At 39.8% G+C, this 16,314-nt stretch overlaps 3 protein-coding genes across 3 annotated transcripts; 2 read left to right on the top strand and 1 right to left on the bottom strand.

Annotated features, from left to right (window-relative positions):
• Positions 1-2,146: 2,146 nt before the first annotated feature.
• Positions 2,147-5,168, top strand: rft1 (RFT1 homolog). The gene is made up of 10 exons (XM_008294377.1): positions 2,147-2,327; positions 2,416-2,501; positions 2,616-2,738; positions 2,819-3,110; positions 3,201-3,335; positions 3,461-3,721; positions 3,814-3,958; positions 4,069-4,174; positions 4,265-4,514; positions 4,654-5,168. The coding sequence occupies exons 1-10, from the start codon at positions 2,265-2,267 to the stop codon at positions 4,816-4,818; spliced, it is 1,626 nt and encodes a 541-aa protein (XP_008292599.1). The 5' UTR covers positions 2,147-2,264; the 3' UTR covers positions 4,819-5,168.
• Positions 5,169-7,722: 2,554 nt separating this feature from the next.
• mustn1a (musculoskeletal, embryonic nuclear protein 1a) lies at positions 7,723-9,201 on the top strand. The gene is made up of 3 exons (XM_008294379.1): positions 7,723-7,873; positions 7,978-8,104; positions 8,460-9,201. The coding sequence occupies exons 1-3, from the start codon at positions 7,865-7,867 to the stop codon at positions 8,546-8,548; spliced, it is 225 nt and encodes a 74-aa protein (XP_008292601.1). The 5' UTR covers positions 7,723-7,864; the 3' UTR covers positions 8,549-9,201.
• ruvbl1 (RuvB-like AAA ATPase 1) lies at positions 9,198-16,114 on the bottom strand. The gene is made up of 11 exons (XM_008294378.1): positions 15,826-16,114; positions 14,619-14,705; positions 14,392-14,524; positions 13,099-13,250; positions 12,621-12,710; positions 10,814-10,963; positions 10,666-10,729; positions 10,369-10,567; positions 10,153-10,255; positions 9,981-10,072; positions 9,198-9,569 (listed from the first exon to the last, which is right to left on the bottom strand). The coding sequence occupies exons 1-11, from the start codon at positions 15,964-15,966 to the stop codon at positions 9,410-9,412; spliced, it is 1,371 nt and encodes a 456-aa protein (XP_008292600.1). The 5' UTR covers positions 15,967-16,114; the 3' UTR covers positions 9,198-9,409.
• Positions 16,115-16,314: the final 200 nt, after the last annotated feature.

The raw sequence follows: 16,314 nt of genomic DNA on the forward strand, positions 1-16,314 counted from the left end.
AGTTAATAAATTCCACAACAGATTCAATAAGATCAGTGTCTACTGACTCATTGTTAAAAGGCTTTTTACTCTCTAAATTACAGTTGTGATACGGCAAACATTGCTGGAGATTTACAGATCTCACTCTGGTCTGCCGATAAGAATAAGGAAATTAATTGTATTTCAGAATTTTCTGCAGTAACTGATCCATAGAGTTCAAGGTTGTTCACTTCAGCCTTTCTATTTTACTGCTGTTATTAACTAAATTTTGGGATATCTTGTAAAGCCAGTGTTCTCAGAACATTTTCCAGCAAATCCAACTAAAACAGGTGCTTCTTAGCTCAAGTGTACAAATGAGTGCTGGACCACACTGCACTTAAAAGCCTTTTGTAATGCAAGCAGACTAACATTTCGACACGACTGTGTCTTCATCGAAATCAAAGTGGACAAAGACATGAGGGATACACACGGTGCATTTTGAAGAACTGAATTTGTCATGTTTTCTCTAAGCTGCCAAATCTGACATATTTATAGCTTTACTTTTGTACCTTTTATCCAGGTAACTTTAGGCAAGATTTGTCTCAATTCTGACATGATGAAATAATTGATTTGTCAAATGTCCTATGATTTGTCACTCTTAGCAGATGCTTATTTTGACACTTTGTGTAACTCTATTCCACTAACGATAAGAGAGGTCTGTGTTTCTGTGTTTCTTGCATTGTGTTGGAGGTGTTTCACTTGAACACTGACTGTAGCAGCTCCCACCCTTGGATATATCATGCATTAGATTTGAAACCCTGTTTAAACAAAAAAACAAATGACAACTATACACTGGTTTAGACTGACTATATGTCTGCCTCATGTCTTCGTCCATTTTGACTGTGATGAAGGCATAGTAGTGTTGAACTGACACAGCAAAAGGCTGTAAATTAGACAATATTCTCCAGCACTGTTATGGGAATTTTCTTTTGTCAAGTGAAAACCTAAAAATGTAATTAAACTAAATAAAACAGCCAAGAGAATAAAGGGTTAATGCTTTGATGACCTGACTCAGTTTTTAATGCCCTGGGAACACTCAGTATCAGTAGACAATTATGGACACCTGCAAATGGGATTTTTGCACTTGTTGAATCGAGAAAAATTATGATCATTTAGATAAGATGCTTGCTCACTGTTATATACATCAATGCTTTTAAGACCAGTAAGCTTCATTCAAGCAATGTCTTTGGAAAAATGGCAAAAAATGTTAGCAGATGTATATATTTTAAACCTGTTTGACAGAGTAAATTGCATTTTGTTTGTGTTATTTTATGGATGTACAATACACCTCTTAGGATAAATGCATCACACATTTTTAAAAAAATCATTTGATCAAATGGAGAATCTTAATAATGACATTGCAGATGTACAGTCATCCTCAAATGTATTCATACCCTCCCATTACAGAAGGAAAAAAACAGCTGTCACTGAAATAAGTTGAAATTGACAAAAGTAATAATAAATAATAATTTAATGAAAATCATGACATTGCTTTTGAATTGTGGTTCAACAGAAATATTTTAAAAAGAACAACCACAACATCAACAAAAAAAACAAGCAAACAAGCATGAGCCGTAAACTAATATTTTGTTGAACAACCCTTTGAGCCAATCACTGAAGTCACGTGTTTTCTGTTACTCTCAATCAGACTTCTGCACCTGTTGACAGGTATTTTGATTTTTGCCCACTGCTCATCAGCAAAGTGCTTTAATTTGTCTGGAACATTTTTTAAAATTATTATTATTCTGTTCAATCATAATTTAAAAGCAATGTTTTATTTTACTAAATTATAATTTAGCAAATTTGTATTTATTATTACTTTTTCCAGTTTCTAGTTATTTGAGTGCCCATTGTGAATTTTGTCTTTTCTTTAATGGAAGGGTATGAATACATTTGACGACGACTGTATTTGAGCCAATCAGCTGCCAGAGATCATCAACAGGAAAGTTACGCCCTCTAGCGGCACCACGCCGAATAACACGTTGTCTGACGTCAACGCGTAACGTCTGTACGTACAGTGTGTACGGAAGTAATTGTGTTCTTGTGGCTTCTAGCTTTCTTCTGCTGCCCAGTCAGTGTTTGTCCCTTCACGCTTGCTTTTTGGAAATAGGGATATTGTTATCGGTTTTTAGGATTTCACGTGGACAATGTTCACGTTACGATTGTATAATGATGTTTCTTCGTAGAAAGCAGCGGATACTTCGTCGACTTTACACTTAATAGAAGTTTGTCACGAGAAGTCCAAAATGAGCTCTCAGGATATACTGAAGAATGCGTCCACTTTAGCATCGTATAATGTGTTGCTCCAGGTAATTAAACTCATAACTGGGCCACGTGAAGCACAACACTGCAAATGTCTTAAGTGTTAATATTGTTTTTTGTTGGTTTTATTTCCAGGTGATGTTCCGTGTGCTCACCTTCCTACTGAATGCATTCACTCTGCGGTTTGTGTCCAGAGAGCTGATTGGGGTCGTCAATGTCAGGTGAAGAGGGCAGGGGGTTGTGAGAATGTCAGAAGCCATGAAAGAGCTCAATGACACCAGATTTTCCCTGCACCAGGTGCTGTAACGTGCTCTTTCGCTGTCTCTATTGTGCAGGCTTACATTGCTGTATTCCACATTAGTGTTTTTATCCAGAGAGGCTTTCCGGAGAGCCTGTTTGAGTGGGGAATCAGGGACAAACCAAAGCTGGAGACAAGTTGTTAACCTACTATGGCTGACGTGAGTAAACAGAATTAGCAGTTTGATATTGTGCTTTCAGCTCTGATGCCCAAGTCGGATTCTTTTTTCTCATTTTTCAGACTGCCGCTTGGTGTGGTGTGGGCAGCCCTGCTGTCCTGTGTGTGGCTGTGGCTGCTGGAGGTCCCAGATGCCGACACTGTCCCTTACTACAGTCCTGCTGTGGTGCTTTTTGCCTTAGCAGGAGTACAGGAGCTCCTGGCTGAGCCTCTTTGGGTCTTGGCTCAAGCTCACATGTTTGTTCAACTGAAAGTGGTCGCAGAGAGCTTAGCAATGATTGCTAAGTGCAGTATAACTGTGGTGCTGGTGATGTTTGCCCGTGAATGGGGACTTTACATCTTCTCAGCTGCTCATGTGAGAAATCTGTTGAAGTCTTCTGCATTTTCTCTTTGAATATGTCCTTAAACTTGTATTGATTTTAAGATATATATGCACTTTTCTTAGTTGGTGTACACAGGATTCTTGGTGCTATGCTACGCTGTTTACTTCATTCGTTTCTTGGGGTCGAAAGAGGCAGCCAAGAAGAACTTCCCCCTGCAGCACGTTCGAGATCTGCTGCCCTGCAGAGTTGATGGAGAGGTAGTAGGCCTAGCATAATATTATGCATAAGTGATTCTTCATGTCCACAACATGCTACTGTGTGTTCCAAAATGCTCTGTTTATGATTTAGAATAGATATTCCTGATCTCTTGCTGTGTTTAAAGCCACTAGTTGATTGGACTCTAGCCAGACTCACATGGAGCTTCTTCAAGCAGTCCTTCCTGAAGCAGATCCTGACAGAGGGCGAGCGTTATGTCATGACCTTCTTGAACGTCCTCAGCTTTGGCGACCAGGGTGTTTATGATATTGTCAATAATCTGGGCTCCATGGTGGCACGCTTCATCTTCTTGCCAATCGAGGAAAGCTTCTACATCTTTTTTGCCAAAGTGCTGGAGAGAGGACGTAGTGTCAAAAGTCAGAAACAGGTCTGAGCTGTGGAAATATAAATAACCATGTCTTTGTGAATGGCTATTTAGGAATCGACAGTGATTTTACTTGTTGTGGGTTTTGCTTACAGGAGGAAGTTGCCATTGCAGCAGAAGTCTTGGAGCGCCTGCTGAAACTGGTGCTGGTGATTGGTCTGATTATCACAGTGTTTGGCTATGCTTACTCGCACTTGGCTCTGGATATTTATGGCGGCTCTCTGCTGAGTAGTGGGGCAGGTGTGTCAGATACTATCCAGTTACAGCAGGAAACACCCAACATAAGAAACAGCATCATATGAAATTCTTTTTTTGAGTGCTTTCAGTAGTATACTTTTTTTCTGTCAAAGGACCCAGTTTGCTGAGATGCTACAGCTGCTACGTTCTCCTGCTCGCTGTCAATGGTGTTACAGAATGCTTTGTGTTTGCTGCCATGAGCCAAAAAGAAGTGGACAAGTAAGAATGTAGACACACACAGCCACACATACAGTTATTACAGTGCATATAAACTGTCAAGTTAACACTGTGTTTCTGTTTTGTCCTCAGGTATAACCTGGTCATGCTGGCTCTGTCTGTGTCCTTCCTCTTCCTGTCCTACATGCTGACATGGTGGGCTGGTGGTGTTGGCTTCATACTGGCAAACTGCCTTAATATGGGCCTCCGCATCTTACACAGCCTGCTTTACATAAACCGTTACTTCCAGTTCAGTCAGTGGAAACCTCTGAGAGGCCTGTTGCCCTCCCCACTCGTCCTGCTGGCACTTGCTGTCAGTGGAGTTGTTACAGCAATTTCTGAGGTACCAAAGAACCAGGTTCTATCTAAGTGTTAACTATTAGATAGCAGATTTAATCTGAATAATATGTTATTGTTATTGTGTTTTGAATCTTCTACACATATGTGGCCCTAATTTGAGCTTCTGTGTTCTCTGGTTTCAGGCTGTTTTCTGCTGTGACAGTGGCTGGCTGCTGAGGCTGGTCCATATCGGTGTGGGAGCAGTGTGTCTGCTTGGTGTGCTTGGAGCTGTTCTCCTCACAGAGACTCAACTTATTCAGTTTGTGAGAACTCAGCTGTTGCCGCAATACAGGAAGAAACGCACTTAAAGTAGGAAGAACATTTTAACACCTGAGTGGAAGAAAATATCTGTTCTACTACAAACTGTAGTGCTACTGTTTTACAGTTACTGGCTTTGTAAAAATAGAGGAACAACTTATTTTAAACAGACCTCATATATGTTTCATGAGTGTGTGTCTGTGTGTGTGTTTTCACTGTAACATTCCTGTCTTGTATGTACAAGCATGAAGAAATGTCATGACTGTTTAAAGATTTAATTGTGGGTAAAAAAAAGAAAAAGAAAAATGAATGTATTTTTAAGAAGACTGTTAAATTTGTTACTGGCCTTTTTTATTTTTATTTTTTTATTACAGAAATTAAAAAGGCAACTTAATTCAAATGTATGGTGTTAATTAAGTGCAAAAGTAAGAAATGGTAGGATGCCAAATGACCAAAACCCCTCATTTATTGTATAATTTTTTACTTTTTTTGGAAGGTTCAATCTGTTACTTGAGCTGTTTTTAGTTCCACTTGAAACCAGAAATTTACATACACTGTAGAAAAAGACACATAACCTTTTTTCTCACTGTCTGACATTAAGTGTGACTAAACTATTCCTGTTTTAGATCAGTTAGGATTACAAAATCATTTCTATTTGCTAAACACCAGAATAATGAGAGAGAGAATTTTTTTTTGATATTTTTTTTATTACTTTCTTCAAAGTCAGAGGTTTACATACATTTCTTTAGTATTTGGTAACATTGCCTTTAAATGTATGACTTGGGTCAAATGTTTTGGGTTTCCTTCCACAAGCTTCTCACAATAACTTACTGGTTTTTCAGCCCATTCCTCCTGACAGAACTGGTGTAGCTGAGTCAAGTTTGTTGTCCACCTTGCTCCACAGGCCTTTTCAGTTCTGCCCACAAATTTTCTACAGGATTGAGATCAGGGCTTTGTGATGGCCCACTCCAAAACACTGACTTTGTTGTCCTTAAGCATCTTTGTAACTAATTTGGTGGTATACTTGGAGTCATTGTCCATTTGAAGACCCATTTGCGCCCAAGCTTTAACTTTCTGGCTGATGTCTTGAGATGTTACTTCAATATTGCCACAATATTGTTCTTTCCTCATGATGCCATCTATGTTGTGAAGTGCACCAGTCCCTCCTGCAGCAAAACACCCCCACAACATGATGCTGCCACCCCCATACTACACAGTTGGAATGGTGTTCTCAGGCTTGCAAGCTTCCCCTTTTTCCTGTCTGAATATACAGTTGTAGTTAATCATCAAGACATTGTATCATTGGTGTCGTGCAGGATATATGTAGGTGTATGGCATATACCTACTTATTTTTTTTAGTATACATTACATATAACTACTTCTGAAGCCCCTCTGATGTGAATCGTTCAGTAGTGCGCTGCATTAAAACTATTTTGACATGGAAGCCAATGACATGACCCGTCCTGCTCTGCCTTTGGTTGGTGAGCAGTTCCAGCCTTTGTTTGTTGGGTTGGTTAGTTTTAGGCATGAGGGAGAACCACTTTTTTTAAACTGCTCTGGACTCAAAAGTACACTGAGGAATCCGTTAGAAGCACTGCAGCCATCTTTGAGTCCCTAAAGTTGATTTGTAAGGATGTATTGAGTATTGTCAAATTTAGTTTTGGAAAATTGGAGCTGTTATTCAGAATATTTACTGAACTCATCTCGTGATTGAAACACCATCTTTTATATTCATTATAGTAATATTAGCAGACTTTCTTTTGACAATTTGTGTTGCAATGGTGCTACACTCTGGCCTTCACTGTATGTTACAAATCAGCTGTTCCATGCGAGAGTTTTTAAAAGAAACTACTGGCCTATAAACTTGCAAGAAGAAAAAATAATTTCAGAGTTTTCATGTGTGGATGGACTGAGGATTACAGAATAGTTCACTCAGAATGCATCACATCCTAAATTCAGGGAGCCAGTGCTGATTACAAATTCAGCACCACCTCTGTAGCTAATGGGAATTTCATAATGTTCTTTTATTCATAAAGTGAAGCTGCGGAAGTCACGTGTGCAAACACTGCTGTCCCTTTTTTAAGTGAACTAAATATGCAAAAGTAATCTTCATGTCACTGTTTAGAACAAAGCATTTATTCTTTGCTGGATTGGCCACTTAAAAAAAAAAACTGAGGACATGGATTAAGAGTATACCTATTTCTTCAGACACTGTTGCACCACTGCATGGCACAAGACAACACACAAGCTAAAATACAGTGAAACTGGTATAAATCATGACCACTTGCTTGGGTCCTGTGTTTATGAAAACCAGTTTGAGTTTATATTGTGAGAAGTACTGACTTCCTAGAGCACGGGCTGGCACCAGGGATATGATTTTAATCTTTTTTATTTTTTTTTACTAAGTGATAGCTCAGAAGGTCGTCAGAGTTGATGTAGCTGGAAAATTCTTTGTAGTTATTTGTTGATCTGTCCTCTGTACTAACTGCCACTGAACTTAGGGTCCCTAAGGACTGAATAATGATGTAATTATAGAAAAGGAGCAGGAAGGGGTGGGATTAGCATTCTTTTACAGCAGAGCAATGCTTGTTTATTTGCCTCTCGGTTTCTTTTTAACACTTATTACAACAAACTATACTGGATTTCCCAGGTGGTTGAACATCTTAGGACAGAGAAGTACTTTTCTTTTACGGCATATCTTTTGAACTTGCTTATAGCTGTTGGTGTTAGAAAGTGGTTGTTTCGCTGCAGTAGGGACGAGGAGAACTATCCAAACAGATATTTATGATCATCCTGCATCTTTGGGATTTATACGATGGAAAGTAATGCTACAAGTTGCAGCAGTGATCTCATCATTTTCTACTGAAAGCAGAGAAGCGCAGACCATGACAAAAACCAGAGGCAGAGAGACAGAAAAGAGGAGGAGTCAGTTCTCTCATTACATCATTTATTAGGGTTAAGAGCAGATTTGTTGTCCAGCGGAGAACCACTGCTGGGTTGTGTATATGAGTGTGTGTTGGGCTGGACCTGCAGCAGAACAAGAGAGACAGCTGACAGAAACAGGAGAATTTCTTATCTTCAACGACTTCAACCATCATGTCTCAAGTAAGACCGCCGTTTGAGTTTTCAAAACAAGTCATTATTTTTCACACAGTTGAAAGGACTTGTTGCAGGAATCTCTGTTTTTTTTGTCCTTTACTGCCCTTTAGCCTGGTCAGGAAGATGAACAAATGCAGCGCCCTGAAGTAAGAGAAGAGGACGTGACTGAAGCAAAGAACAGACTGGGTGGTAGTGGGCCTGCAAAGAGCAAGACAATTGAAGTTATGGAGGAGTGCGGTGAGGACACGCATATAAACACACACAGAAATGTGATTTGACACTAGACTTGTAGATGATAGTGAAAGGAAACAGTCCTTCAGTTTCTGTATCTGGTTAAGCTGAGATCACATTATGGCAGCGAGTCTGTGTGAGGGGCGTTTCCCATGATGCTCAAGTTTCCACTCCATATACAGAGAGGGAAGAGGAGTTGTAATGATGGGAGATTCCTGTCAAACAGAGCTCTCTCTCTTCCCCCTCTTTGGCCCAGTGGGAAGTTTGTGTATTGCTAAAGTGAACATCAAGTCTCGTGTAACACTTCCTACTGCTTTCCTCGCAGTGAAATATCCTGATCGTTGATTCCTTTTCCTTACAGAGAAAATGGGTAAAGCTGCTCCCTCAGTGTTCAGCAGAGCGAGGTCAGGAGCCGAGACCGTTCTCAACACACGATCAGCTCCAAAGTAGGAAGGAAGTGTCCTGACTGTGACTGTACAGCACCTGTTCCATGTTAAGGGTTTCGGATCAGCTGTTTACCTGCTGTACTTCAGTCTGTGGAAAATCTTGTTTTAATCCTTATGTTTTATTTTAGTGTGCATTTCTTTGCTCCGGTCTTATTTTTACTCACTGTTGGCTCATTTTTCACTGCAATATAAAGTCCTGCACCTCAATGTAAACAGCACAGTCACAGCTAGAAGTAGAAAGAACTCAATAATGCATTTAGTGCAGTGTAACAAAGTAATAACGGCATAAATCAGAAAAAAATGAAAAACAGTAGAATTTGTAGTTGTTCTTATCTATGTGATAAACTGCTAAAGAATTTTCTTAAACATCTACGTAATTACTAGTTAATTCAGTTTTAATGTTTAAAATTGCTATTTTTTGTTAATTCAATTATTAGGTTACACCAGCATTAACTGAGATTTAAAGAGAAAAATGTATGAACCCAAAAGCAATGTTGCAACTGATATTTCTGAACATACAAAAAAATAACTTTACACAACGACCTAGACTGATTGTATGCCAAATGTGACAACTACTTAAAGATAAATAAAAAAAGTCTGAAATAAGTGTCATTAAAAATGTGACACAACAATTCAATAAATATTAGTCAAAATTGAGGCAATGTGTTTTTCTTTTTATTCAAAAATGAGCTTCATCAATAAACAGAATGAACAGAACTTAAAATTTATTAGAACACAACTACTACAGTAACGAGGCAGACACAGGGACACTAGAATGAGCCGTGGTGGAGAGTAGAGATGGAAAAATGGATGAAGAAATAAACGCCGGCCCTGTGACCTGCTACAGAAACTATAACAAACTGTTTTATTTCATAAACTTGTGATGCTGATCTTGGAGGATTTTGGCCGAGGACTTGGCGTCGTAGAACAGCTCGTTGATCTCTTCTACCTGCTCTCTCTCCACGGTCTCTTTTCCCTGAACTCGGCCCAGCAGGCTGGCGGGTGTTAGCAGCTGTACAGCGTACCTGAAAGGAAACAGAAAATAAAAAGCCACTAAGTATACAATGGTTTATGATAGAGTAAAGTGAGAAGTTGCAAGTTTTTTCTTGTGTGAAATGTTACAAATGTTCTGCGTCAATGTTGCTTTAGCATAAAGAAAATTCAGGATTATGTTAATTTTTTAATCTTTTTGTGTTGGCGCCAAATAGGACAGGAAATGTTACGGTACCTATGAGGCTCATGAGTTGTTGCCAAGCTGAACCTAACACACTTTGGTATGTTTAATAATTCACATGTACATTTTAAAAAATCTGTTTTGATGAGAAAAGTGCAGGAAATGATGCTTACACTCAAAAAACAGGAGCACTGTGGACACTCAGTGTGAAGCTGCTCGCATTCCCACTATATTTATCAACACTCAGTATGTATGTGTGTACCTGAGGGTGGTCTTGGTGCCAATCTCTGCCAGGTGTGTGAGAGCCTCCTCGCTGATACTGATCCCCTCAGTCTGAGCGCGGATCTTGATGATCTACAAGCCACAGCCTTGTTAGTGACAGATACACCGACGAGAATATCCTACATCCTACAGAAATGTTATTTTGACAGCACCTGCTTCATCTCCTGCGGCGTGTACAACATGGTGCGGATTATCATGACTCTATCCAACAAGTCCAGAGGAATCCCGTGTGGAGAACTGATGTCCTCCGTGCCCCTGGTAAACCACAGTGCACAGTTTAAACTATGAATCTTAGCAAGAAACGTCTCTGTCCTGTTTAAGTCGGAGGACTGTGTTTCTCTACATTAAACGGTTTTCATGCCTCTCACCTAATCAAGCAGTTTCCCCTGTTAGAAGCGAACACAACAATGGGGGCGATGGTGCTCTCCAACGCTCGGTGGAGGTACGTGAAGCATTCGATGTCCAGCATGTGCACCTCGTCCACGAACAGCACGCCAGGTACAAGCTCAGCTACACCTTGGTCTATGTAGCGGTTCACCACCTTGTTGATCTCAGCTCGTAGCTTATCTGGAGTAAAAAAAAAAAACAAAACGCAGGTCACCAACAACAGAAAACACATGAAGGCAGCTTGTGATGTTTGGATTGAGCTGTGAGGTTTTCTTTACCTGTGATTTCTGTCTTTTTGGGTTTCATCAGTTGTCCCATCATGGAGAGAATGTCCTGGCCTCCCTGTGAGTGAATGAGAGATATTTAAAGAGTGGAAATATAATATATATATATTGTAAGGTAACAGATGCATTTGTAGTTATGTACCTGAGGTCGGGCGTTTGCAACATCCAGATCGTGCAGTGTGACATCTTGGACTATTTCCTTCTTTTTGTGGACATCACCTTTAGGAAGTGGAACATACTCCTCTGCCTCCAGGTCAAACTCTGTTGCAAAGGTGTCACAACGACCTTGTCTCTGCAAAGAGAGTAATAAATGATAAATACACTAATTAAAAACACAAAACTACCCACCTTTAAACAACAATGAATGTCTCACATTGCTCCGGTCAACAATGAAACAAAAGACAGCACACGGGAGGAGGGCGAGCAGGTGTATGATTGAACCCAGTGCCAGCTCATCGCAGAGAGGAGGGCATGTGGCCCGAAGGGATGAAAGAGTTTGAAAAGGCAAGTCATGAGATCGCTGTCAACAGTAACAAATGTGTCACCCAGCCCTCCTCCTTTGCCCTCTGACTAGAGCCGGCCCGCGCCCCCGGCCCACCTGCGCCGATTAAAGGAGCCGTCATCGCAGCCTGTCAACACAGGCCACAAGCCCTGCTGGTGGAAAAGAGGCATTGTGGAAGATGGAGAGATAGAAGGAGCATGAAGAGCTGCAGGAATGAGAGAGGCTCATTCCAGAGTACAGCAGAAATGCAGCAGAGCTTTCATGCAGGTCTGAGAGAGATGAAAGCACTCAGAGGTTAAGACAGAAAACACTCAACTTTGGCCTCACCAAGAATTTCTTGGTTAGAATTTTTTTTTATTAAATTGTTGTATTTGTGAATTTAAGCACCATCTTGTTACACAAGCCTCTGAAGCCCGACCAGTGTGTGGGCATTTTTGCTCTCCTCACATTTTTGCTCACTGCGGGATTTTTTTTTTATTACAATATAAAGTCCTGCAACTCTATGGAAACACCACAACCATGGTCAGAAGTAGACAGAACTCAAACATGTCTTTTGTGTAATTATAGTACCATTAAACATAAAAAAAAATATTTAAAAAAAAAACAGAAAAAAGTATTTCTTTGACAATTTGACAAAAATAGATATAAAACTGGAATCAACATGTAACATCTTTCCAAGTGGTATTACCAGTACTGGGGGAAAAAACAGTAACATATTATAGACGTTTTACTAATTACATTTTATTTTGTTTTAATACTAATCTCCTATCTGTGGTTTAAAACTAGAATTTACGTCACAGGACTATTGGTTGCACTAATGGCCCATGGGCTTGGAATAATCTGTAGAAAGACTTTAGCATAGAAACATTCATATTAATTAATAAATTTAAGGGCATCATAAAGAATGCGGTGACAGAGACATGTGATTGTTTTTCTTGAGAGGTCCACTATGTTTTAGTGGTTCTTCGTGTTGTTTTATTTGTATTTGTTGCATCTTAATATGTTGTGATTAGCTGCTACCTCGGCCAGGTCTCTCTTGTGAAAAAGATTTTGAATCTCAATGGGACTTCTTGGTTAAATATTAAAAAAAAAAAAAGGCTTCACAGTTGCGCTGAGGAGTGCATTTTCAGGTTGTTTTTTTTTAAACATAAACTTGTATATGTACATAAATATCACAATTTTAACTTTAGTTAAGTTTACTGTTAAAACAATATGTCACAGGTGAGTACTTCAAGAACTGTCAGAAAGTTGAAAATCTGTTGACTCTTTTTTTTTCTGTGTGCAATTTGGCGATTTTAAAGAAGATAACATGCCTTTCAAACCCACCAGTGGGTTTTGGTTTCAGAGGATTAAAGTATGGTATGTTCATTACTTTCTCGTCGGGATTTCATTAAGTAAAATGTGCAGCTACTGCAATAAACAAACTCATGAAAGTAACATAGTTTACCTTGACAGCTCCACTGTTAGCTTCGATGTAAATGACATCTCCCACTTCCACACGCTCTTTCTGAAGACTCTCATAAATACTAGGGTCCAGCTGAGGAAATACAACAAAGTTCGAAAACTGAGCATTAGTGTCCCAGAAAGCATGAATCTGACATCTAAAACCATCATCATAACTGGTCAGTAACACACTGACAATATGTGGCAGATGAGGAGACGCTACTGTAACCAAAACAGTTTGTGAGGACATACATTTTTAGGTAAGAGTTTCACCAAAAAAAGCAATATAATTTAAACAGGGCTCAGAGATGTTGACAAAAACATTGTGTTGAGATACAACCTGCATTTGGGAGATATATATATATATATACACACACACACACATAACATACGTACATAGTTCAAGTTTCTTTACAATCAACAATAGGAGAACTACAAATGAAAGAGGATTAAAAACAAAAGATTATAGCTCCTGGTCTGACCTTGAGCTGCTTTGTGCCTTTTCCTGTCTTCAGACCGATGATGACGTGGCTGATGGTTTTTCCGTAGCCACCCATGGGATTCTCAGTCTCACAGGGGGTCAGCTCTGTCACCTCTCCTTCATACACCTCCTTTGTTTCTTTGATGCGAAGACCTGAATGTGGGCAGCATTACACACACACACACACACACACATACACACACACACACACACACACAGACAGTATAGAGTGAGAGCTCAATCGGGCCTTTATATTCCTGTATCAGCTAAGCCGCCACATCCTTCAGACCACTGAACGCTGTATTTTATTACGGGAAAGAACGCGTGCGTGCCCATGAAATGCCTGGGCATCATTCAGTGTAACATGATCACACTCTTGTTCCTCTTTCACGCAGCCCGTGGCCTCGAGTATGAGCAGCACACAGGTGCCTGATCCTCAGTGCTGAGGGTCAGAGAGTAATGCTTGAGGCGGGGACCGTCTGTCACAACGTTGTTATTGAAAAGGTGATGACAAGGTTTAGATGAAACCCACTCCCCCTGCAGATCCTGTTCTAGGGGTGGAGCGAACGTGCTGATGACCACCTCTCCCTCCACCTAAGCTCTATTTCCTCCCTTTTCGACAGGTACCATCAGCAGTAAGAAAAACCCCTTCCCTTTGCCAGCCTTTCTTCCTTCTCACTATCCCTCACCATCCTCATAAATCCCCTTTCAAGTGTTGCCTTTCAGCTCATGACAACTGCGTGTGCAGGACATCTTGCTGTTCCTGTTCAAGGACTCTTCAGTCAAGAACTGCTGAAAATATAATGTCCTTTGCAGCAAAAAATACAGCAACTACAAAAAATAGATAAAACTGAAGAAAGTTTGTTTTTCCAAGCACCCTCACCTGATCCTGCAATCATATTCTCTAACTTAGCCCTAGCCCTAACATAAAATTTGATTTTATTTTATGTGTGGTGCCAGTGCGATGCAAAAGGAGTGAATGAAACTGGTATTGTGGTTTTTAGAAACGTTTCAGATGTTAGCAGTTTTTTGGAACTAAATCAACTCAATTGGAAATCTGTTTCTATATCTAGATTTTTACTTTGTTTTCCCTGTTGCTCTGGTGCCGATGTTATAGTTGTTAAACAACTGGCAGCGTGTATAAAATGTACCAGTATTACATGAATTCTTCTTAAACTTATTTTCATTTGTGCAAACTGGTCAAAATCTAAAAACAACAATCTCAATCACAGTGAATAGTTGGGGGCTCAGAACCAAACCTTTAATTAGGATTAACCATTTGTGTCATACTCACCAATTGCCCTCCTGAAATTTTCCATCAATACTTCTGTTTTTTTAATCTCAGTTGAGTAGACCTCGCTGCCAACCATGGGGCAGAAAGGCACCTTGTTTCCTAGCTCCTGTGCTACAGCCAAGGCGAGGGCAGTCTGCAAGTAGGAAAGCAATAATGAAAGGCATAAGTGACAATCTGCTGCAATAACATATAAGATGTTTTGCCAGCTAATGAACCTGCACTCTTACCTTTCCTGTTCCAGGTGGCCCTGCCAGTAAAACTGCCCTTCCTGACATCTTTTTTGAACGGATCAACTCCACAATGATGCCACATGCCTGGTGAAAGAGAAAAATATCCAATTATACCATATGTAGCATTCAAATGATAAAATGTCAGCAAAACTTAAATGCAATGTAGGTAGCTCAGGGACTCTTGACCCAGGAGTGAGTCATTAATATATCCGAAAGTTTCAAAGAGACTCTCACACACTGACTTACCTGCAAAAATACAGTTAACAATGACATTTTGGTGCTAGACCTTCATCAGAAAAATAATTTTAATGCAAAGAGAGCCCTCTTTTCTTTGTCTTTTTAATATATATATATTTTTGAATATGCTCTTGCCGTTTTTCCACACATGTCCCATAAAGTAGATATGCAAGGTGGGTTGCAACCAGCCACACTGATAATTGAAGTCAATTCACATTCCCCTCACTTATTAAAGTCAACATCCAGTGCACTGACGACTGCATTTCCCATAATTTACAATAAAGTTTATGACATTACAGTTAAATTATTATAAGTTCACACGCTATGCTCCTGCAATTTCCAAAGTCTGAAATGTTCTTTATAGTACATTTTAACCTGTGATACCTGTGAGATTGAACATCCATGTTACTGTATTAACAATTAAACAATCAATGCTGCGCTTTATAAAATATTTTGCAGTTGTGGAAAGCCCGCATCGGTAACATCCTATTAATACAACATTAAAGACCGTAAAGTTCATTGCAGTATCTGCTGTCATTTTAAAGCTGGTCTTTCGTCACTGAATCTATGACATAATAATACATATTTGTCTGAGATAGTATGTCCAGATTAATTCGACATCAATAAAGGACTTGGAGTTGTTATTGAGGCAATATACCCGTATTTCACTAACTTAATTCTAAGTGTTTTTTTTCTGTGCCTCACAGCAGATCTATGTACGCATCAGACGTTCAATATTGCAGATAAAATAAAAGAATATGTATAAATGTGACTTGTACTGTGTGTAAAGTTTCTCCTCTACCGTGAGAAAGCAACAGCGACACCTCAGTGCTAACCGGATTAGCTTATGGTGCACCATATCACATGCAATGAGCCAGATCATCTTGACTTAAAACATTCCCAGCTCTTTAAATCACTCCTCCACAATTACAAGAGCAACTCAGGTGCAGTGAATTATGAATTTTACCTCTCTTGCAGCCTCCTGGCCGACCAGTCCACATGCTGTCTGTTTAGCATTCCCGGCCTCGTCTAGCCCGAGTCCTTTGACGTGACTGTGAGAAGCGATCCGCTGAGTTTTTGTGGTGCTTTTTACCTCCTCGATTTTCATAGTTGTGTTATTTGTGCAAAAAATGTGACGTAAAGACTGCGAGACGTCCTAACGACAAATAAAATGCCTCCTGTGGCTTTTATCTTTCTTTACCGCCTCAATCGGCGCCGAAACTCAAAACACAGGGAAGTCTGTTTCCATGTGGGTTACTAGGGAAAATAAGCGGAAGTGATACCTTGAAGTACAGCCTATTTGGACTTTTCTGAAAAACTATTGGACTGTGTCAAATAATATGAAACATCTATTGGCTTATGCTTATGTCAATCATCAACAGCGTTAGCCCCGCCCTTTATAGTTTACGTTTCCGGTTGTGTTCCACTTGTTTTGTCGTAGTAGAAACTGCTAGAA

Source organism: Stegastes partitus, unplaced genomic scaffold (genome assembly GCF_000690725.1).
Source record: "Stegastes partitus isolate 25-593 unplaced genomic scaffold, Stegastes_partitus-1.0.2 Scaffold956, whole genome shotgun sequence".
NCBI classification, from domain to species: Eukaryota; Metazoa; Chordata; class Actinopteri; family Pomacentridae; genus Stegastes; species Stegastes partitus.